The 23,463-nt window shown below is 50.6% G+C and overlaps 1 protein-coding gene across 2 annotated transcripts in view; it reads left to right on the top strand.

Moving 5' to 3' along the window:
- Positions 1-22,283, top strand: part of RILPL1 (Rab interacting lysosomal protein like 1) — a 43,560-nt gene extending 21,277 nt beyond the window's left edge. Inside the window, exons 3-7 of one of the 2 annotated variants that reach the window (XM_024758716.1) lie at positions 339-457; positions 1,122-1,343; positions 11,022-11,194; positions 13,106-13,198; positions 21,437-22,283. In XM_024758716.1, the coding sequence (XP_024614484.1) occupies positions 339-457; positions 1,122-1,343; positions 11,022-11,194; positions 13,106-13,198; positions 21,437-21,581 (752 nt within the window). In that variant the 3' untranslated portion in view covers positions 21,582-22,283. The remainder of the gene's footprint in view (positions 1-338; positions 458-1,121; positions 1,344-11,021; positions 11,195-13,105; positions 13,199-21,436) is intronic. The other variant, XM_024758717.1, reaches the window with a different exon arrangement.
- Positions 22,284-23,463: the final 1,180 nt, after the last annotated feature.

The raw sequence follows: 23,463 nt of genomic DNA on the forward strand, positions 1-23,463 counted from the left end.
GGGGGGGGGGAGGGGGCTCCTGGGCGGGGGGTGGTGGGGGAAGGAGAGGCCTCTGTGAGGAGGTGACTTTGAGCTGAGGCCTGAGAATCAAGGGGAGCCAGCCTGGGGGAGGTTGGTAGGAAGGGGACTTGCGGAAGCTGGAAACAGCAAATGCCCTGCGGTGGGGATGAGCAGGGGAAGGGTGGAGGGGCAGAAAGCAGGCGCTGGGGAGGGGCAGACGAGCAGAGGTGAGTCCAGGAGGAGGTGGGGGGCAGGTTCATCTCGGTGGGGAGCCGCCGGATGGTTTAAGCAGCGGAGGGAGGTGGACACACCCACGGGTCCCTCTCACCCCACCCCAGGCATGTCGGAGCGGGAGCGGCAGGTGATGAAGAAGCTGAAGGAGGTGGTGGACAAACAGCGCGACGAGATCCGCGCCAAGGATCGGGAGCTCGGGCTGAAGAACGAGGATGTCGAGGCTGTAAGTGCTGAGCCCCAGCCCTGTGTCCGCCCTCCCGGCCAGTGGGTACCAGCAAGAGACGGGATCCTCCCCTCAGGAAGCGCCCCTTCTCCCTGTCGGTCTCACTCCATGGGCTCCATGGGGTGGGGATCCTGCTTACGGCTTGAGAGGCCCAGCCCTGAAACAGTTGCCGTGCGTAGGACCCTCGGCCGAGTCTTCACTGGAGCAGTAGGAGGGAACATGGCACTGCCCAGTGACCTGACTCTTTCCACACACTGAGGAGGTCCCAGGGCCCGGTCAGCCTCTGTCTGACTCTGAGGCTTCCTCCAGCCCATCCCCTTCGTGCCCCAGCGTGGTCCAGGCTGCTCCGGGAACCTATACGGTGTCTCTGCCTAAATTAGAAAAAGATGCCCCTTTCTCAAGGCATGTTACTTCCCTCTGTTGGGAAACTGTCATAATATACTAACAAGACACTTATCTTCCATCTGTCATAAAATTATCATAGTAAATATACACATTGCCCATCTCTGGCATCGACAGAGTTGTAAGAACGTGAACAAATTTCAAACAAATCAAGGCATCTGCAGTATGAATGGCACGCCTGTAGATGGTTTGCTCTTGTGCAGTACACAACATGAGCTACTGGATGTGGCGGCCCCATCCAGTAGCCTTCATCTCTCTACAGCTGCAGCAGCAGCAGACCCGGCTGATGAAGATCAACCACGACCTCCGGCACCGCGTCACAGTGGTGGAGGCCCAGGGGAAGGCCTTGATCGAACAGAAGGTAGAACTGGAGGCAGATCTGCAAACCAAGGAGCAGGAGATGGGCAGCCTGCGGGCGGAGCTCGGGAAGCTGAGAGAGAGGCTGCAGGGTGAACTCAGCCAGAACGGAGAGGAGGAGCCTGTGGTGAGTGGGAAGCTGTCTTCTGCAGGCTGGCTTGAGGGGGGCCAGGCTGCCTTGCTTTTTCCTCATTACACTTGAGAGAAATAGGAGGCCGAGGGAGGGCCAGCTGCTGGCTAGAAGACACACAGCTGGGCAGAGGCAGGGCTGAGCCTGGAACCCAGGACTCCCAGCATTCTAGCCCAGGGTATCCAGCTCGGTGGTGGTTACTGGGCATCTGCCATTCACTCATTCATTCATTCAAATAATTGTTGACTGTGTTGCAGGCACGGGGGATAAAATAGAGAACTAGTTCCTGTCCACATGGAGCTTACAGCCAGTATGGGGGACAGACATTAGTCAAATAATCACATAATATACCGTGTGACCCAGCAATTCCAATTCTAGGCATATGCACAAGAAAACTTAAAATGTATGACCACATAAAAACGTGTACACAAATGTTCATAGCAACACTATTCCCAACAGCCAAAAGGTGGAAACAATCTACATGTCCATCAACTGAAGAATGGATAAACAAAATATGATCTCTGCACACAGTGGAACATTATTCAGCCATAAAAAGGAATGGAATACTGAGACAAGCTATAATTTGGATGAACCTCAAAAACATGCTAAGTGAAGGTAGCCAGACACAAAAGCCCCCATATTGTATGAGTCCATTTATTTGAAATGTCTAGAATAGACCAATCCATAGAGACAGAAAGCAGACTGGTGGTTGCAGGGACTGGGGAAAGGAGAGTATGGGGAGTGACTTCTGGTGGGTACGCGGTTTCTTTCAGGGTGATGGAAATGTTCTGAAATTAGATAGTGATGATGGTTGCGCAACTCTGAACGTACTAAAAATCTCTGAATTTCTTTAATGGGTTTTTTTTTAACTTTTATTTATTTATTGGCTGCGTTGCGTCTTCGTTGCTATACACGAGCTTTCTCTAGTTGCGGCGAGCGGGGGCTACCCTTCGTTGCAGCGTGCAGGCTTCTCCTCTTGTTGCAGAACACGGGCTCTAGGCGTGCCGGCTTCAGTAGATGTGGCACCTGGGCTCAGTAGTTGCAGCACGCGGGCTCTAGAGCACAAGCTCAGTAGATGTGGCACACGGGCTTAGTTGCTTTGTGGCATGTGTGGTCTTCCCGGACCAGGGCTCGAACCCGTGTCACCTACATTGGCAGGCGGATTCTTAATCACTGCGCCACCAGGGAAGTCCCTCTCTGAATTTTATACTTTAAAAGAGTGGATCTTGGGAATTCCCTGGTGGTCCAGTGGTTAGGACTTCATGCTTCTACTGCAGGGGGCATGGGTTCGATCCCTGGTTGGGGAACTAAGATCCCACAAGCTGCGTGGCACATCCAATTAAAAAAAAAAAGAGTGGATCTTATGGTAAGGTAAGTGAATTATATCTTGATTTTATTTTAAAACGGTGATTCATGCTAAAGGAGAGGGATGGTGCCAGAAGGTCCCATAACTGAGGGAGGGTCTGGAGTGCGTAACTAACTGTGTGGACTCTAGAGCCAGTCTGCCTCGGTTCCTTACTGCCTCCGTGTCTTTGGATAAATTATTTAGCCTCTTTGCGCCTCAGTTTTCTCATCTCTAAAATGGGAATACTAATAACAATACTTACCCCCAGATTGGTGCTCTGAGAATTAAATGAGTTGTTAGTTCATTTAAAGTGTTGGTGCTCTGAGAATTAAATGAGTTAGTTAGTTCATTTAAAGTGTTAGCTGTTGTTACTATTACCATGATAGTCTGGGGGAGTCAAAAAGGCTTCCTCAAGGAGGTGATCAAAAGAATGAGTGCAAGTAAACTAGGTGAAGCGGTGGGGGGGTGGCATGTGCAAAGGCCCTGAGGCAGGAGAAATTGCAGTGCAGTCAGGAAAGTATAAGAAGGCAAGGGTGCCTGTTGTGCAAGCTGACAATGAGGGAGAGGGTCTGAATAAGGTCAGAGAGGTCGGCAGGGGCCAGTGATGCTGGCCAGGTAAGCTGCAGAGGGAAGTCTGCTTTTTTATCTGCAGGCACTGCGCTGAGTGCTGTGGAGGTTCAAGCAGCTTACAGCCCAGTGCAGGAGACAGACTTGGAGACCAGCAGCCACACTTAAGGTGGAAGGGGGTTGTCTTAGTGGTAAGGGGTTGTCTTAGTCTGGGTTCCCTTGAAGCAGAGCTTGAGAAAAGGACTCTGGGCAGGAGTTTAATTTGTGAGGTGATCCCAAAGACCAGAGAAGTGAGGGAAGGAGGAAAAGGGAATTTGAGGGTGTGTCATTGAGGTCACAGTGGGAGCTCAGTCCCGCTGGGACCTCTGAGAAGCACCATAGAACACCTCCCGGAACTGTCTTTCTGGAGAAGAAAGGCTTAGAACAGTTATCCACAAATGCCTGTCCCCAGTTAGCTAAGAGTGGCCCCCGGAGGTGTCATCTCCCCAACACTCCTGGGCAGAACTTATGGAGCAGAAATGGAAAGACGTACAGCGTGTGCTTGAGGTGGGCCCCGGTCCACATGGATGGAACTGCACCACAGCTGCAGCAAAATCCAGGTGGGCCCAGGATGTGACACGGGGCACCAGAGGTGTCTCCCACGTAGATGTGCCCCCAGAATGTGCCAGGAACACAGAGAGAGTGCAGTTAATCCTGATGGGGGTGGCGTGGAGTTTCATGGACGAGCTCTTGCTTCAGCTGGATGTCAGTGATAATAACGCTAAGATTTTGACACGTAGGTGTAGAAGATGGAGGTGCCGTTTCAGGAGAGTATAATGAACCATCACAGGAAAGCTCCGCACTTGCCATTTGTTCCAACAAATATTTATTGACTGTTTCTGGTTTGCAGGCACTGTGCTGGTCTCTTGGGTTACAGGTGGGGGAGGTTAGACAGAGGAGCTTACCATCAGGTTGGCTCTAGTCCGAGCACAGTCATTAAGTGTCTTGTGAATTCAGGCCATACACTTCTAGGTTCTTGGAAGGACAAGAACCTCTGGGCTACAGATAGGGAGGTAATGGAGAGAAGACTTAAAAAGGAGAGGTTAGAGTCTGCTTTTGGCTAAAAGTGACAGAAGCCTAAGTTAAAATGGTTTAAGGATTTTTTTTTTTTAAGGAATTTTCAGCTGAATAACTAAAAGCTTTGAGTTAATGATGGCTTCAGGTATAGCTGGTTCCAGGTGCCCAAATGATGCTGTCAGGAATTTGTTTCAGACCTTCTCTCAGCTTTGCTTTCCTCTGTGTTGTTGTCATTCTCAAGCAGCCTCTTGCCATATAGTGGCCCCTGGTACTCAGCCAGCTTTGCAACCCCAGCAGAAAGAAATTGCTTCTTTCCCAGATTCTCAGCGAGAGTCTCAGGGAGCCTCTCATTAGCCCACCACTGAATCAGTCTTTGTAGTCTGAGGTTAGAATATGCATGTCGTCCATTCCTGAGCCACATGGAGATGGCACCTATCTAAGCCACACTCACAGAGAGTGGGAAAGGGAAGTTTCTCCAGAGGAAAATTGCAATGACTCAGCCCAAAGATGTGTGGGAATGGATACAGACCAATCGGAGACAACAGATGTTAATCGTCCGTGCCAGAGAGTCGGGGCTGAGAATGCCACACACAAAAAACACTGAGCAGTGAGGGATGTGGATTCTTTCACAGGGTTTCTGCAGGGGAGTGACAGGATCAGCTCTGAGCTTACGGAAGAGAGTTTGAACAAGGAGCTGGTGGCAGACGTGGCTGTTGGGAACCTTTTGCAGTAGTCCCGGCAAGAGAGGTGAGGGCTGGACCAAATCTGTAGCAGGGGGATGGAGAGGAGGCGCCAGGGGGAGAAGCTTGGCGCCATCACACCCCCCCCCCAGCCTTCCCTGGGTACCCCTTCCAACCTCCTGAGCCCCACGAGAGCTCAGGCCTGTCTCCGGCTGGGCAGGTGGGGCCTGGTCCAAACCTGGGTCCTGAGGACATCACCCCAGCCACAAGACTCTGAACCCCGCTCCAGGTCTCTTTAGGACAAGGACATTTCACACCTCCATGGCACGGCTGCCAGTCGGTTGCAGTTTCCTTTCTGGCACGATGGGGGTGGGACAGAAACAGGGGAGTAAAATCCGGTAGCAGTTATGACTGACCCACTGAGCTTCTTTGCAGCGTCTGTTCCCAAACCCAGAGCGTCTTTGCGGGGTTTGACGGCATCCCTGGGAGCTGAGTGGCATTCAGGATGCTTGTCACTCAAACAGGGAAGCCGCGGGTAGTGGTGGCTTCATCACCCGCTGCCATGTGACTTGGGGCCTGTCCATCTCTTTGATGGTCAGTTTCCTATCTGACAAATGAGGGACATGAAATTGACTTGATTCAGTCGGTCTAAAGGTTAGTGTGGCACGGATAGAGGGTGGTGGGATCAGAGGAGGACACAGTGAATTCTGAGTGGAGAGGAGAGGGCAGTGCAGCTCTTCAGGGCCTTGAGATGGGTCTTGTGGGATGGGTAGGATGTCCAGGGGTAGAATGTGGGGCAGGCCATTCCAGGCAGGACGAACAGCATGATCCAGACTAGAGAACGTGCAGGGTGTGGCTGGGGTTGCGGTTAGTCCTGGCACCAGGTTGGTGAGGGAAGGTGGGAGCTATGGAGGGATCCAGAGCGGGGGAGGAATCCATTCTTATCATTGCCTCTTGATTCATATGATTCTTTCTGAGATGCATCACCATCATTTCAGTGTGATCTCCAGTAGGCAAGACTCTTTGTATATTTTTATAACATATTTATTGAGGTGGAATTTATTGAGATGTAATTCACAGACTATACAATCCAACCATTTAAAGTGTACAAGTCAGTGTTCTTTTGTTGGGTTGGTTGGTTTTCGTTTTGTGTGGTTTCTTCATTTTTTGGCCGCGCCGCATGGCCTGTGGGATCTCAGTTCCCTGACCAGGGATCGAACCCGCGCCCCCTGCATTAGAAGGGCGGGATCTTAACCGCTGGACCACCAGGGAAGTCCCCAAGTCAGTGCTTTTTAGTATATTCACTGTATTGTGAGATCGTCACCACTATCTAGAACTTTTCCATCACCCCAGAAAGCTATGCCATACACATTAGCACTCAGTCCCCATCTCTGTCTCCCCCCAGCCCTGGCAACCACTAATCTACTTGCCGTCTCTATGGATTTCTCTTTTGGACATTTCAGAAATGTCCAGAAATGTCCAAAATGGAAATGGAATCATACAACAGGGGATCCTGACTGCCTTCTCACTCAGCATGTTTTCCAGTTCATCCAGCTTCTCATATTTTAACTGACGGTTTTCCTGCCTTTGACAGTTAGACATATAAACCCTTAAGAAAATGAGGTTGGCTTCCTGTCTAAGGGACTTTATATAAAATCAATAAGAAAACTGTAAAGTTAATAGTACCTCCTTGATGTCACTGTCTCTGCCTTACAAGTTCTGATTTCCTAGTAAGTGAAGGTTTTTTCTTTTTTAAGTGTACAGGGAAAGCAGATGGGGTCCTGGTGGCTGGCCTGTGAAACAGGGTTTTCAGGCTGAATTCATTCGCGGTAGCCTGGAGCTACCAAGGGTGACCAGAGCAGAGTCATTCCCCATTGCTGGCCCAGGGGCTGCTCAGAAGTCTGTTCAGTGGCCTTCAAGAGCACAGGAAGTGGCCCTGCTGTGCCCAGGCAGTGGGGAGTGTGCCCAGGAGGCCAGGCCTCAGGATGGAGAGCCCTGGTGGAGGGTGTCACCTCCCTCCACCAATGACAAGGCCCCATTGCTTGTCAGCCGGTCTCTGGGGCCTCCCTAGGGAGCACCTGGGGCCTCGGGCATCTCCCTCAAGCTGTGCCCAGAGATCCTCAGGGGACCAGCAGACAATCGGCGATAACCCGAGCCACCTCCGCGGTCCCTCGTGGAATAAGCCTAGAAGGCTCGCTTCTGATTAGCCCGATTGCCGTGTTGGGAAGAGCCTTCGCTGTGTCTCTTGAGGACTGGCCTGCATCAGTGCCTGTGCTGGTCGCCGAAGAGCTGGACCCCCAAGCTTACCCTCTTCTGCACTTGCAGGCAATGGTCCCGGAAGACAGGACTTTTTTTGCAAACCTGTCTGGGAATCCCCCAAGCTATAAGGGAATCAGGTTGCTCCTCTGATAGAAGAGCTGTCCCTGGGACTTCCCTGGTGGTCCAGTGGTTAAGACTCTACGCTTCCACTGCAGGGGGCATGGGTTTGATTCCTGGTCAGGGAACTAAGATCCCACAAGCCGCTCGGCACAGCCAAAAAAAAAAAAAAAGAGAGCTGTCCAGAGGAAAAGAACTCAGGTTCTAAGGAAGCCCTTTGACGTCCTGGGTGATGTCAACCCATGGGAACTGCTGCGCCTTGAAAGCCTGTATTCATAGGAATCCCCGGATGTCAGGGTGGGAAGGGCCCTTAGAAATATTATTGGGTTTTTTTGTTTGTTTTTTTTTTTTTTTTTTGGTCCACACTGCACGGCATGTGGGATCTTAGTTCCCCGACCAGGGATCGAACCTGCGCCCCCTGCATTGGCAGCATGGAGTCTTAACCACTGGACCACCACAGAAGTCCTTATTGGGTTTTTGAGGGCTAGATGGGGAAACGAGGGCCCAGGGAGGAGCAAGCAGCTTGCCTAAAGTCCCCTTGGAAAGTGAGGGGCGTGTGGACCCTTCAGCTGGCCCTTCCCAGAGAGGCCGAAAGTCAGGGGACTTGCCCAGTGAATGTCAGGGCCTGAGTTGTTTGGGGAGGGTGGGGCTGGAGGGAGTGTGTGAGCCTGAGATTAGAGTCTGCAGCCGCCAGCACCTATGGAGTCCACAGGCAGGGAAGGAAAAAGGGGAGGGCAGTGGGCAGCCATAGAAATAGCATGTAAAAGGGAGCAGCTGCTATGCAGTTACCAGCCCAGTGCTGCCATGTGGACCCAGTGGGATCCAGTCTTCCAATTTTTTTCCCAAAAGGAAGCCCCAGACCCAAACTTCAGTGTGAAATCTCCTGATCTAAAACCATTGGCAACTAATTCAAAAGAGTTTTAGAACACAGTGAAGGCCAAACAAAATGGGGGAGGGTGCCCCCGCCAGGGTGGGCCCAGAGTTCTTGGTGAACTCCTACACATTCGTCAAGACCCCATGCACAGAGACCACATCTGCAGTAACGTCTTCCGTGATCCTTCTTGGAGCCTGTACCTCTTTAATTATATTACCTTGTAAATTTGTGTGTATCTTTCCTCCACCACCAACTGTCCTATTTGTCTCATTAGCTCAGTGACCAGCAGGCAGAAAGTTGATGCCCAGTAATGTTAAGTAAATACTAGACATCCAGGCTTCCCTGGTGGCGCAGTGGTTGAGAGTCCGCCTGCCGATGCAGGGGACGCGGGTTCGTGCCCCGGTCCGGGAAGATCCCACATGCCGCGGAGCGGCTGGGCCCGTGAGCCATGGCCGCTGATCCTGCGCGTCCGGAGCCTGTGCTCCGCAAGGGGAGAGGCCACAACAGTGAGAGGCCCGCGTGCCGCAAAAAAAAAAAAAAAAAACTAGACATCTGAGGATGCTCTGAGATTAACCTGGGCAGAGGAAGAGAAGGGAACTGGCATTAGTGAGTGCCTGCTGTATACTAGGCATTTGCACTACGGAGCTTGGGTAGGGGGTACCATCTGAATGTGTGGCCATCAGGTGGTCCAAGGAGCAGCCCCCAAGGCTCTGCAGAGGGAGTCAAACACTGAAGACGCACCCTGAGGACACAGCCCCCCGAAGGTGTGGCATCAGCAGATGCCTTAGAGTGCCTTCTCGGGAAGTTAAATCCTCCACCATTTCCTCCCCAAGTTCGTGGGTGGAAAGAGGCCCCACTCCGATGCCCAGCCGGTCTGAGGGGGCGGCGTGTGTCAGGTTTCAGTTTCCTGCTGCCACGAGGTGCCTCCCCTGCTGCCTGCTGCTCAGCTGCTGACCTGCCGGGTGGCTCTTCTGTCACCTGATCTGCCCTGGTGGGAGGTGTCTCCTTTCAAGTGTCCTTTCCCAGAACAGCACGTCCCTGACTCTCCCAGGACGGGAGGCCTCTCAGCTCTGTCTTCTGGAGTCCTTCAGCATCCTGGCCCATCTAGGTGGGAGTCCCTTTCTCCTTGTGCTTCTGTGGGATTTTTTTGGGGGGGTGGGGGCGGGGGGCAGTTCTGTATTTCAGTCCCTCCTTCCCTTGTTCCAGAGCTTTCCCACTGTTGTCCTAAGCTTTTGTCCACTCCTTCTAGACGATCACGAGACATTGGCAGCTCAAGGGTGTCAGGAATAGTACACTGCCTGGAGAGTGTGGGCCACCTGCAGATTTGGCCAGCTGACTTGGAAAGCTTGCAAAAACTTCCTTGCTATCAAAAAAGAAAAAAATGTTGGCAAGGATGTGGAGAATGTCAAACCCCTCCTACACCGCTAGCAAGAATGTAAAATGGGGCGGCCACCGTGGAAAACTGGCAGTTCCTCCAGAAGTTAAACATAGAGTCACCATATGACCCAGCAGTTCCACTCCTAGGTGTGTACCCCAGAGAACTGAAAACAGGTGTTCAAACAAATCTTCATACACAGATGTTCATGGTAGCATTGTTCCCAATAGCCAAAAGGTGGAAACAACCCAAATGTCCATCAGTGGATAAAAGGATAAATAAAATGTCTCTTCACACAGTGGAATAGTATTCAGCCATGAAGAGGAATGAAGCACTGACACAGGCTACAATGTGGATGAACCTTGAAAACATTGAGTGAAAGAAACCAGACACAAAAAGCCACATATCATATGATTCCATTTCTAGGAAATGTCCGGAAAAGGCAGATCCATAGAGATGGAAAGCAGATGGTGGTTGCCAGGGGCTTGCGGGGGGTGGGGGAGGGGTGGATGGGGAGTGACTGCTAATGGGTGTGGAGTTTCCTCTGGAAGATGTTTTGGAACTAGGTAGAGGTGGTACTTGCACAGCACTGTGAATGTCCTAAACACCACCCACTGCACTGCACATTTTAAAATGGAAATTTTATGTCAAGCGAATTTTATCACAGTTTTTTTTTAAAAAGCTCCTTGCTGTGGAAGAGGGCAGGAGGATGGGATTTGGGTGTGGAGCAGGCGATTTAACAGGCTAGGATCCATCTGTGTGACCCGTGTGGAAAAGAAATAAATGCCCTGCGTGTGAACATTGGCTGGGATGTTACCCACCCCGCCCCCGCCCCAACCAGGGCTTCCACCAAACTCCAGTGAAAAGATGCTCACAGCCACTGGGGAGGAGCAGGCTTGACCAGAAGGCCAGTAACAAATGGGAAACTGTATATGACTTAATATCAAATGGAAAGGGATAGAGAATTGCACATTGGCTCTGATTCCAACAACTTTGGCCAAATTAGCAATGCACTTGGCTAGAAAATGAGTCAAGAACGTGGGAAAGGGAAAGCAGGCAGATTGAAGAGGGTGGCAGCATTGGGTAGTACACGGTTTCTTCTCCTCGGACACCTTTTCATGTTATTTGTCATAAAACCCTGGGTCAGGTGGGGAGGCGCCAGGACTGCAGGTCTGGCTATCGAGAAGTCAAACAATGCGCAGGTGGCCGCTCGCTTTGGTCTCCCGAGGGATGCTGACTGCACAGAACATGAGCAGAGGCCACCCTCGAGTTCTTAAAATAGCGTCCTCAGCAAGCTGCTCAGGCCCCGGGAGGGTGGGAAATTCGGGCTCCGGCAGGATGCGGAGTGGGTGCTGGTGGCGGCGGCCAGGAATTCATTAGCAGCATCTCTGCCCTCCTCCAGATGGAGCTGGGTGGAGACGGGTGTGTCTCCGAGGCAGAGAAGGTGGCCATGGATCTCAAGGACCCCAACCGCCCCCGGTTCACACTGCAGGAACTGCGGGACGTGCTGCACGAGAGGAACGAGCTCAAGTCCAAAGTGTTTTTGTTGCAGGAGGAACTGGCATACTATAAGAGGTGAGTGCCCCTGGGAGCTCCCAGGCTGGCTCCTTTGTGAGGTTGTGCAGAGGCTGGGGACAAATTCACACCTGGAAGACAAGGATTGCATCTGTATTCGTTGTGGGGACCATCTCTGGCCTGAAGCACATACATACCAACTCATAATTCCTTTCTGAAACTCGGGCTCAGGTGCATTCCTGTTAGAAAAGAATATTATGTATACTGTATTACCTTATTACCTTATACTGCCAGCGAGCTCTGGGGCAGCTCTTCCAAAATCAAACACGTGAATATTTTCGCAGCAAAAGATACGAACATTCCTACTAAATGGGATAAATAAAGACTATAAACAGCCTCACGAGATTTCATTTCAGGTGTTGCCACCAAGTGAATGACCAAAAATAAAAGAAAACAAAACGAATTTTGGTTTTTAGAGCCTTTTGGATTTTGGAATTAGAGATAAGAGATGGTGGAGCGATAGAGCCTAATATTTGATCATTTAGTCCATCCGTGGCCAATGAACTCCTTGTACATATTAGAGCCACACTGTCTGATACACTAGCCACTAGCCACATGTGGCTATTTAAATTTAAATGAGTTAAACTTAAGTAAAATGTAAAATTCGGTTCCTCAGTTGCACTCGGCACATTTCAAGCGTTCCATTGACACGTGTGGCTAGTGGCCACTGTATTGAACAATGAAGATATAGAATATTTCCATCCTCGTGGAAAGTTCTGTGGACAGCACTGCACCTGGCTTAGAGCACCATCTAATACCATGCCACCTCACACTTGTTCAGCTTTGTACACACTACCCTGCTATTGGTTCCTCAAAACACACCACGCTCGGTTCTACCTCAAGACCTTTGCACATGCTGCTCTTGCAGCTGGGAAAACATTCCCCTTGGTTCTTCCCATGGTTGCCTCCTGGTCATTCAGGGTTCGGGTCAGATGTCACCTCCTGAGAGAGGCCTTCCTTCTCCATCAACACCCCTCCAAAGGAGCGCTCTGTCCTAGTCACTGTCTATCACTTTACCCAGTTTTACTTTCTTCATGGCTGTTTTCATCGTCTCACATTATCCTGTTTATGAACATGCTTGTTTTATTGTCTGTTTCCGCATTAGATGCAACAACATGAGACCAGAAACCTTATTTGTCTTGTTCATGACTAAGTTCCCTGCACTTAGGATGCAGCTTAGCTCAGAGTAGACGCACAACAACTACCTGTTGAATGGAAAGCTGGAAGGAAGGACAGATGCACCAGATGTGGTCCCTGCCCCAGTAGGGAAGATAAGACATCAGAGAAAAAACAGTGCCACACATTTTTATTGAAAACCCACTGTGAGTCTGGCACATAAGAAAGTTTTATGACAGTCTGTGCACTGGCTGTTCGAAGAAGAGAGAAATCACTTCTGGCTTGGGAATGGGGCAGAAATCAGGAAGGCTTCATGGAGGAGGTGGCATTTGAACTGGGCCTTCCCTAAAGGATAGGGGGGTACGTTTCAGGTATGGAAGATGTTGTGGGTGGCATATTCTAGGCAGAATAAACCACAAAGGTGTGGAGACAAGGAAGCATTTGGCAAGAACAGAAAATAGGAAGCCATTCTTTTCGGCTAGAATCTCCAAAGTAAACTTAAAATAGAGATGTGGGTACCTTCCTGAAATTTCTCACATGTGACCAACTGGGCCAAACGGCCTGCAGGCACCTGTGTCCGTTGCCTCCAGGACTGATCCTTCCTCTTAACTGGCCATTCCAGAGGCCAGCCCCCGAGGCAGAGAGCCTATGGGGCAAAGGCCACCGTTGCTGGTCCTCCTGGGTCCCTTATTTTCACTCCCTGAAAAAGTACATGCCCTCCCAGACCATCAGAGAGAATATTCCAGCTCTCATGGAATTTTTGACTCTTATCTCACACCTCTCAACTCCTTCCAGTGAAGAAATAGAAGAGGAAAATCGAATACCCCAACCTCCACCCGTCACCCACCCGAGAATGTCCCCCCAGCCGGAGTCTGGGATCAAGCGACTGTAAGTGCTGCGCTCCCGGCGTCTGGGGCTGCTCGCTCGCGGCTGAGCTGGCGGCTCACACGGCTTCTTACTTCTCCTGGGCACCTGCTCCAGGGCTGGGCTTGTTACTAACCACCTCCCGCGGGGCTCGGCCTAAGCCCGGGGCACGCTGGGCCTGGCCCTTGACTGCAGGGTCACCTCTGTACATTGAAGGCTGAGTTCCTCCTTGCGGGGGGTCCCTGGGCAGAGAGGTTTGGGGAAGGCCTAGGGGGTGGGAAAGGGCTGGGGCCTGGGCTTGCTTGAGTGTGTCAGTCGGGGCATGTCTTTGAGGACAGCAAATACTGCATGGTGGGAAAGGTTCACGCATCTTAAGGCCTTGAAACCCCAGCTCCGAGGTGTCTGAATGGCCGCGGGTCCACCCCATATATGCTTTTCTGTGATGACTTCACCTATCCATCTGTCTCTCCACTAAGTATTCACTGGTGTATAATACAAGCAGCACTGGGCCCTGGTGGCTGTGGGGGACACACAAGAGAAAGAGCGGCCTAGTCCTAGCCCTCAACTAGACTTAAAGCTACTTCGGAGTCCTTGCGTCAAAAGACTCCTTTGAGATTTGAATGAGAGTTTGCAGACCCTTTCAGCGGCGGTGGGGATGGTGGGGGTGTGAGGGTGGAGTCATACAGTCTTGCAAACAGTTTTAGGTTCGTTGACCCCTGTAGCCCTTCAGATAAAGGGTTAAAGCTCTGGTCTAGTTAGCTAGTATCTAGTAAGAATCTACTATGTGCTAGTATCTACTAAGAACCTATCTGCCGGGTACCGTTCCTGCAGATAATGGCACTGAGTCCTCACTATAGCCCTGTGAGGTGAGGGCACTGTCATCCCCATTTTACAGTTAAGGAAGCTGAGGCACTGAAGTCAATCACCTGCCTAGGGTCATACAGCTAATAAGAGGCAGAGTCAGGATTCGAACCCAGGCAGCCTGGCCCAGAGCCCACGTTTCAAACTCTGCAGGAGGGCCTTCTGCTCCCAGTTGTCTTGTGGCCTCATTTTGTCCCCTGAGAGGGTCTTCCTGACTCTCAGCCTTGCACCTTCTTAGAGAAGAGGCTTCGGTTCTTCCCCCCAAACCCTGGTAGAAGCTTTGTGAAGGCGAGTGGCATGGGTTGGAAAGCCAACTGGGGTGTGTGGGGAGAGGAACTGGGGTGTTACTCAGATGCCTCAGCCTTTTTTTTTTTTTTTTTTTTTTTTTTTGGTACGCGGGCCTCTCACTGCTGTGGCCTCTCCTGTTGCGGAGCACAGGCTCAGCGGCCATGGCTCACGGGCCCAGCCGCTCCGCGGCATGTGGGGTCTTCCCGGACCGGGGCACGAACCCGTGTGGCCTGCATCGGCAGGCGGACTCTCAACCACTGCGCCACCAGGGAAGCCCCGCCTCAACCTTTAAATTCCACTTTTGTTTGGAAATTCTTGGCTACTTCTTGTCCTGTGAATTGACGTAATCCACGGTGTTGGGGCATAGGAAGGGAACGCAAAATGTGTGTAAGTGCTGGACCCTCTGCCCTTAGAAAGGGGCGACTTGTTCAGATACCGGGCCCTGGGAAAGGCTAGCCGCCCTCTGGAGTGTGTGGATTAACACGTGGCTCCTTTCCAAGCCTCTCCTGCCAGCTTCACGTTGCTTGTTTGCTTGGCCCTCGGTCAAGCAGATCCGCTGGATTTGGGAGGGGCTGTGGTCCCCAGTTCTGGTTAAGGATAAATATTTCCTGGGGGTGAAGCTTGGAACCAGATAGGCTTCCTCTGGATCCCAACACCATGTTGGCCACGTATTCGTTTGTAATCTCCCACTGGCACTTGAAACGCAACTCAAAGTAATTTAAAGAAAGGAAAACTGTTGGCCAAGCAGCTAGAGATTTTCAGGTCATCCTGGCTTCAGGCTCAGCTGGACCCAGGTCTTGTTCTCAGGGCTCTGCCTGGTTCCTTCTGCCTCAACCTGTTTTCCTTTCTGTGGGCTGTATTCTTGGGCGTGCTGTCCCCTCAGGGTGGCAGTATGGCCGCCATCAGCTCAGGCTTCTGCTTTCTTGTCTGAAACTCCAGTGGGAGGAGAGAATCTCCCACAGAAGTCACAGAATTGAGTCTCCTTGGCTCTGATTGGGTCACATGATCACCCCACAGGGCAGTGCATCCATAGGTCTGGTCCGGGTCTCATTCTCACACCTGAAACTTAGAGTAGCTTTAACTCTATCCAGTTCCCATGGACAGGGATTTGGGGAAGGACAGACCCCAAGCAAGATCAGTTTGCTGAGCAGACGGAAGTAACCGGCGTCCACTGTAGCCTCATCCTGGGGGAGAGGGAGCCCTTTGGTCTCAATTCTATGATGTACTCAGTATCCTTGGTTAGGCTTTCCCATCCAGTGCTTGCTAAGAAATGGGATTGACTTCGCTTAGACCCTGATCTGTCCACCAGCCCCACTCGCATGTAAGGATGAGCAGAAGTGATCTTAAATGCTTTGGGTTAAAACCTGGGGAAATTGAGAATAAGTTCGCGAGCCCACACAGTTCCTCCCTTAGCTAGGGGAGGGGTGAGACCAGGAGACCAGCATCTATCTTCTTCTTTCAGCAGTTCCTTCCCTTTAACAATCAGACCTTTCTAGCATCTCTGCTCCAAGTGTGCTGCATTTACAGCATGTCTGGCACTGTAATTCCAAGTCATATGGAATTCTAAGACTTCCTTCTGAAGCGGGGATGTTCTGACTTTCTAGTTTTCCACTCCAGCCCCCTTTCTCTAAAACAGGTACTTAAGAGTTGGTTTTTGCAAATCTCAAACTGGGTAAAATCCAGAGGAAAGTTGTCAGAATTAACCAACAACGTTTTTCCCACTAGTTCTTCTACCCACACACGAGTAGGCTGTGGTGTCTGGTCCTCTTTTCCAGATTGTTCCAGAAAGGACCCTGGGGCCCTGTTCTCAAACCCTTCTCCCCTTCAGTTTGGCCTCTGGTTGCTCAGCAAGACCTGGGGCTCTGAGCCCAGCAGGAGAAGCAGATGGAATCTGGGAGTCAGAGACAGAGAGGGAGAGAGAATTCAGAATCTCTTGTCCACAGGGTGCAGGTGGCCAGTCCCATGGCCGCCCCAGCCTTGTAGGGGATAAGTGGAAGATCCAGATGGCACAGAAGGCTTTTGACCAGCCCAGACAGGACACTGGTCACTTTGTCCACCTTGGCCACTGACCGGAAGCTGCATCAGTGTGGCCAGGAGCTTAGAGCCTGGGACAGGGATGGATCTTCCCTGGGGACCGGGGCAAGGGAATGACAGTTCTTAAGACGGTTCCATGCCTGTCTCCCTCTCCATCCTTCACTCTCGGGCACCGGTCTGGGTCTGTCTGGTCCCTTTGTCCTTGCTTTTATGGAGTATTAGTCACACAGCCTCTTTAGTGCAGCTCACAGCTGTGCTCCAGCTCAGCTTCTCGCCCTCGACCACTTTTCCCCACCCTCCAGTAAGTAAGCAGTAGCTACCATGGAGGTTCGAAGGGGCTTCACCGGTTTGGAGCACTTGAACTAGGGTATCTTCCACCCTGTCAGAGATTCAGGGCTGGGACAATTAGCCCCATTTCTCAGATGAGGAAACTGGGGCCCAGAGAAGCCCGCTGACTTCACTGCGATCACCTTGCTGGATGGATCAAAGTCGGGATTGGAACCCATGCCTTTTGATTGCCTCCTGGCCAAGACAAGACAGTGCTTGCCCCAGCTGTCTCGTTCAGCCTCCCCACCCACCTTTTCCTCACCCCATTTCCCGAGTCACCAGCTGTGGGCTGGCTGCCCAGTTCCCTTATCTCTCAAATGCACCACCAGCCAGAGCCACCAGAGTCTACATTTCTGGGCTGAACTGGTCAAGGGGACCAGAAACTCCTGCCGCCTGTCAAAACTGTGCCCAGAAAACCTTCCAAGAATAGCTTGTGACTGAGCAGCTGCTGGCCAGTCTGGGTTGGCACTGGCTGGGCAGGTCACGAGGGAGCGCCTGAGTGGCTCCAGCCTCATCCCCAGTGGACACCAGGCACCAGAGCCCCCTTTGTGTGGTGCCCGGCTCTCAATCCCGGGCTGACAGGTATACACACAGCTGCTCGCTGCTGAGCAGGGGCGGGGGACTGACCTGAGAGGCAGGCAGCTGGCAGGGGGCGCAGAGGCACAGCCAGGGAAGCTGCGATCAGAACAACTGGCCTCACACACTGGAAAGCTTGGCCTCGAGCAGGCAGCCACCCAAGTATCCGACGGTAGCAACAGCAGGGCATTCTCTCCCTGTCCCCCTACCCACCGCCCTGCTCACTGCAGCCCAGAAATAGCTTCTTTACAGCCGCCCATCACACTGCCTGAAATGCCACTGTTAGAACTTCATTTGGTTTGATTTTTCCAGAAATAATTTGTCGCAGGGCGGGGTGGTGGCAGGGGAGTTTGAAACCAGCTACATCGTATCCAGGAGACAACTTTTGCCCAAAACAAGCCAGTCTTTCTCCATGGAAGTGGCTGTCCCTCTAGAGCAGGCGGCTCCTGCAGCAAGGCACCTGGAATAGAGAGGGAAGGGGGTCGTCCGTTCCATGATCCCAGCGAGACGCCCGGAGAATAGCTCGGCTGGAACACCCCAGGTGTCCCAAGGCCCTGGTGCATCAGTTTGGCCCCTGATCGGGCCCCAAAGGAAGTCCAGCACTTCCCAGTGGGCAAACATCTGTCCAGGCAAAATACCCACCCCGCGCATCTGGGGCCATCCCCCAAACAACGACTTTGTCTCTGGGGGCTCCGTGTTACACTAGAGAGGGGTCCTGGTAGAGGTGAGTGCAGTACCTTGTGGCTTAGAGCCCCTGGAAAGCTAATGGTACCTGCTAGCCTGGCCCCTGGGGATTGGGCCCATTCATTTACCAAACGGAACCCCTTCTCGTTGTCTCTGAGAAGCCATCCAGGTAGTTTTGCCAAGGTGCCAACACCCAGCTAGTCTGTGAAGTTGTGTCAAAGGTGATCCAGACGCAGAGAATTCTCAAACCTCATTTGAGATAATTATATCTTTTCTCAGCCAAGCTCTTTAAAAAAAAAAAAAAAAGAAATCAGAGCTGTTCAAAATCAGCTCTGGAGGCTTGGTTGGAGTTTCTTCTTCGTTTTCCTTGCCAGACAAGGAACCGACGAGCACTCGCTGTCAGCTCTGACTTACCAGGCGGGTGACGATGCAGGCCATCTCCTGCCCGGCCCATCCTGGCTGCCTCACCTTCTCTCCTGGGTCTCCCCTGGCTGCCTTCAGGGCACATAGCCTACAGCTCATGGCATCTGGGGGAGACGTGCTGGAAGACACCCAAGAGTAATCCCACGGCAGGTTTTGACACTTCCTTCCCCACACCCAGGCCTGCGTTTTCAGCCCTTGAGGCCACCCTGTCTTCCCTACGTGGTCATCACACGCTGTATCCGTTTGCTAGGGCTGTTGTACCAAAAACTGAGTTGGCTTAAACAACAGAGATAGGGACTTCCCTGGCGGTCCGGTGGTTAGGACTTCACGCTTTCACTGCCGAGGGCCCGGGTTCAATCCCTGGTCAGGGAACTAAGATCCCACAAGCCAAGTGGCATGCCCAAAAAAATACAAAAAACAATAGAGATGTATAGTCTCACAGTTCCTAGAAGCTACAAGTCCAAGATCAAGGTGTTGGCAGGGTCAATTCCTTCTGAGGGCCATGAGAGAGAATCTGCTCCACGCTTCTCTCCGAGCTTCTAGTGGTTTGCTGACAATCTTTGGCCTTTGTTCACTTGTAGAAGCATCACCCCAAACTCTGCCTCCATCTTCACATGGCCTTCTTCCTGTGTGCGTGTCTGTGTCCAAATTTCCCCCTTTTATAAGGACACCAGTTGTATTGGATTAGGGCCGCCCTACTCCGGTATGACCTCACCAAAACTAGTTACATCTACAAAGATTCTATTTCTAAATAAGGTGACATTCAATAAATAAATAAGGTGACATTCTGAGCTCCTGGGAGTTAGGACTTTTCAAAATATGAATGGGGGGCGTTGGGGGCCATAATTCCACATCAACCATAAGCAAACCCTTCGGCTGACCTGTCTGTGGAGTGTGTTTCTTTTTCATGCCGCCCCTGTTTTTATCTTCTCTGTGTCTATCTGTACTTTTCTAACCAGGATGTTTACAGCCATAATGCCCATGGTAGCAGCCGGACTGATAATAGATGACCCCACACTGCAGCCTGTCCGACGACTTGTGTCCCTCGTAGGCACTGCATTTTTCTGGTTTCCTTTTGAGCTGTGCCTTTGGAATGTCTGCTGCAGCTACTGCTGGGGCTGGCCTGTGTCCTCTGGCCCCTTTAGCTGCATGGCCGTCACCTGCGTGTTCCCATTTGAAGTGGGTGTGGAGTGCGATTTCAAACGTGTGGCTCATGACGCTGCATATGCACGAGTGAAGCCTCGGAATTCTCGGCTCTGTCACCAATAATTCTTTCTGTCTTTTCTGTTTCCATTCTAAAACCACCTTGTCCATGATCCAGTAAAGAAGGTCCTTTAAGTGACGGGTCAGTAATCAACGCCCACCGTGACCCATCCCTGCGCCCCCCCAAGTGACACTAACGCTGTGTTTTTGATCTTCACACCCTGGCTTTCTAAACCGCTTTGTTTTGCCAAGCCATAGTCAGCAAGCCATTTGATCTTGTTAAAACAGGAAAAGCAGAGGAGGAGACTTTTGTCTTGATTCTTTCTGTGTCCCCTTGGACAGGAAGTGGCAAGTGGCTTTCCTGCTTGAATCATGTAGACATGACATGTAACAGTGATGAGCGCTACTGTCTTTCTGGCCAGCTAATTGCTTTGATTACCCTATGGAAAGAGCTCACAAATAACCCAGAATGAGAAGAATGCCTTCATCTGCCAGTACACGTATTGGTTGCAGAAAAAAGAGACTTTAGCTGGTAGGGAGAATTTCTCTAGACAAACTTGGCTTGCCCCAGCTTTACAATGAAAGACCACTTTATTCCTGCTAGGAAGTTATTGTAGGATCCAGTAACCACAGAATAGGAAAATCATTTTCACTCAGATGTGATTAAAACTGAACTCCATAGGCCACAGCACTAAAAAACAAAAACAAACCAAAAAACGAATAGGTAAACGGACAGAGGGAACTGAAAATAGTTGATCTGAAGCTTTGACTTCTTCAGGGGTTCCTTCCTATTCCTGCCCCTGGAAAACATAACAGAGCTACTATATTTCTTACCAAGTTCAGAAACCAAAATTCAGGAGTAGGAGAACTTGGTAAAAATAGAAAGAATCTTTAATTAGAGGCGGAGAGTACAGAAGGACAGCTGGCAGCTTAGAGAGGGCTTTGGGGAAACACTCAAAATAGGCCAACTCAGGTCTACTGGCCAGGGTCCTAGTCTCTGTTTAGGTGGAGTTTAAGCTGACTTTGTTTTAAATGGGCCACATTATCAGCTTTTGGCCTGAGATTTCTACTTTCATCTTTTAGGCATCAATCAGATGGTTCACTCAGATTGATCAATGACCAATAGTCACAGCTGTTTTGAAAAGACCTCTTGGTCTACTTTAGCTGTCGCTATGTAGATAGTTACTGTGATAACTTCTAAAGGCTTTCACCTTTAAACTAAATCCGTTTTAATCACCATTAAATCAGTTCTTGTCACTTGTCCAAATTAATATTTCCCAAATTTCATTCACATACTATATTCATAATGTCCATCTAATCAGAGAACCGTGTATGCTATTCCTTAATACATATTTTAATTGCCTCATTTTTCTTAACTACCTACTTTCACCTCATCCTAAGCTGTAGTAATATCCATGAGATTTGGGCTTTGATGTGCTACTTACCTAGTTTCCCAGTCCACATGCAATAATTACTTGGATTTAAAATATTCATCTCTTTACATCCGAATCGTCTTACGTACCATATGGCTTTCAAGTATTTCTTTCTGTGCATCATTAAGGTAAAGAAACCCATAATGTATGTTTCCAGTAGCTTTTTATTTCCACTGGTCATGAGAAGAAATCCTCAGTAGTGCTTAAGGCGGGAGATACATCACCTATGTGCACACCCTGCTCACACTGTGTCACCTCCAAGGTACTGTGACAGTGACACGCAGAATGCCCTGCTGCTTTCTGACCCGCACCCCGAACTTTTTCTTTCACACCTCGAGTTGATTTGCTCCCTCACGTTTGCTGCTGGCATTGCAAAAACTGTGATGTGCATGGCCAAGGGCAGCCTCTTATTTCTTTCTTTCCCTTCTCAAAGGTTTAGCTTCTTCTCCCGAGATAAGAAGCGTCTGGTCAACACGCAGAGAAACGTGCGCATCCACGAGTCCTTTGGCCAGTGGGCCAACTGCCACCGCGACGACGGTTACACGGAACAAGGACAGGAGGCCCTGCAGCACCTGTGACCGTGACCCGCCTCTGTCCTTGGACCTGAACCACCAGCGCCTGCAACAGAACCTGGCCGCCTTGGGTGTCACACCCTCAAACCTGATCCCTCCAACAAACTGTCTGCTTTGAGGGAGCACGTCAAAAAACTGATGCCAAACTCTAAAGAAACGTTTATTTATACCAGGGCTATCACCGTTTCTAATAGATGACTCTGATCCCTTAGGATATATATTTAATAAGACCACGAGCGGAAGCTGACTTTTGCATTAACTTCAGTAACGCAAGCTTCGCCAGATACATCACATGCCGCTATAACTGCTGTTTGACATGCTTTGTATGAAATTATCTGTGTAGAGGTTTTATGATCACCTTTGTCATACTTAAATGGGAGGCAGGGAAGTGGTAGGTCTTCATTAGTTACGTTCATGACATTGTCATGGTGGTAGCATAATATATAGGACGCATCGACTAGACAGGCAGGGCTTCCAAAGTCACAGGGTGAGCTGGCCCAGCTTAGGCACAAAGCAAACAGAAAACAGGGAGGACGGTCCTCCTGCCCAGAAACTGGAGACAAGTTTGCAAGAGCCTGTGGTTCTCTATTGCATCTTGTTACTGATAATGCCTAGAGCATGTAGCAATGTTCAAGGCCAGTGCCTTGGAATGTGCTATGAGTCATGCAGTACTAACCAAACAAAGTTGCTAAGGATGAGACATTGCAACGTTTCGTGTGGATTCTTTTTTTCTTGGCATCTTGTTTCAGCATTCACTGTGTCAAATACTTAGTCCCCTGCGAAAAAGACAAATGTCCCAAAGCGGATTGAGTGTGATGTGCGGAACCCTCGGGGATGCCAGATGGTGGGTAGGGTAGACTCGCCAAAGCAATGGCGGTGGGTGAAAAGATAGCTTGGGGACCAAACGTCTGGCTGACTCATGAGGCTGCAGTGGAGACGGAGAGCCACATGCCGTCTGCAACTGGCAAGTTGGGGGGTTACCCAAGTAATGTTTTCTCTCCACTCACGGAGCACCCAGAGTGCAAGACTGCGCACTCACGGATTGAGAGAGGTACCATTTCCTAACAGGGCACTCAAGTACATCTGACTGGGCTGCTTTCTACACATTTTACTATGGTTTGCTAAGAAACCATCAAGTCGGTTTATAGAATCGACATGAACTCTGTTTCCAGATGGCTGAGAAAAATCACCAGACACGAAAATGTTGGTTTAGAGCAGTGGTTCTCCAACCTGGCTGCCCATTAGAACTATTAGAGTTTATTCTCAGAGAGTATAAAAGCATTTGTGCTGAGGAATCCCCCTCCCCGCATCACCTTTGGTTGTCTTCCCCCTGGGGTGACCAGTGTTGGTAGTTTCCTGGGTGTCTTTCCTGAAGTAATTTATAAATATACACGCAATCATGTAAAAAATACAGATATATTCCTGTTCTCTTTCTACATAAATGGCAGCGTGTCATACACATGCTATCCCATACCTTTCTTTCCTTAGAATACCCTGGACATGACTTCACACCGGTATAAAAGACAGTGGGTCTCAACCAGGGGTGATTTTGGCCCCCAGGGATATTTGGCACTCACCAGAGACATTTTTGGTTGTCGCAACTGGGTGGGTGCTACTGCCATCCAGTAGGCCCCAGGGACGCTGCTAAATACCCTACAATGCATAGGACGGCACCCGATACCAAAGAATTTTCCAGCCCCAGATGTCAATAGTGCCAAGACTGAGGAACCCTGGTCGACCGAGTGTAATTTGTTCATGTTTGTCCAGGCCCCACTGGTGGACAGGTAGCTTCCAGTCTTTCTAAAACAGCGCTGTACACTCACACACGTGCATCAGTCTGCAGAATAAACTAGCAGCAGAATCGCCGGGTCGGAGGGTATCCGCCTTT

The sequence above is a fragment of the Neophocaena asiaeorientalis genome, unplaced genomic scaffold (assembly GCF_003031525.2).
Source record: "Neophocaena asiaeorientalis asiaeorientalis breed wild unplaced genomic scaffold, Neophocaena_asiaeorientalis_V1.1 scaffold77, whole genome shotgun sequence".
Classification (NCBI taxonomy): domain Eukaryota; kingdom Metazoa; phylum Chordata; class Mammalia; order Artiodactyla; family Phocoenidae; genus Neophocaena; species Neophocaena asiaeorientalis.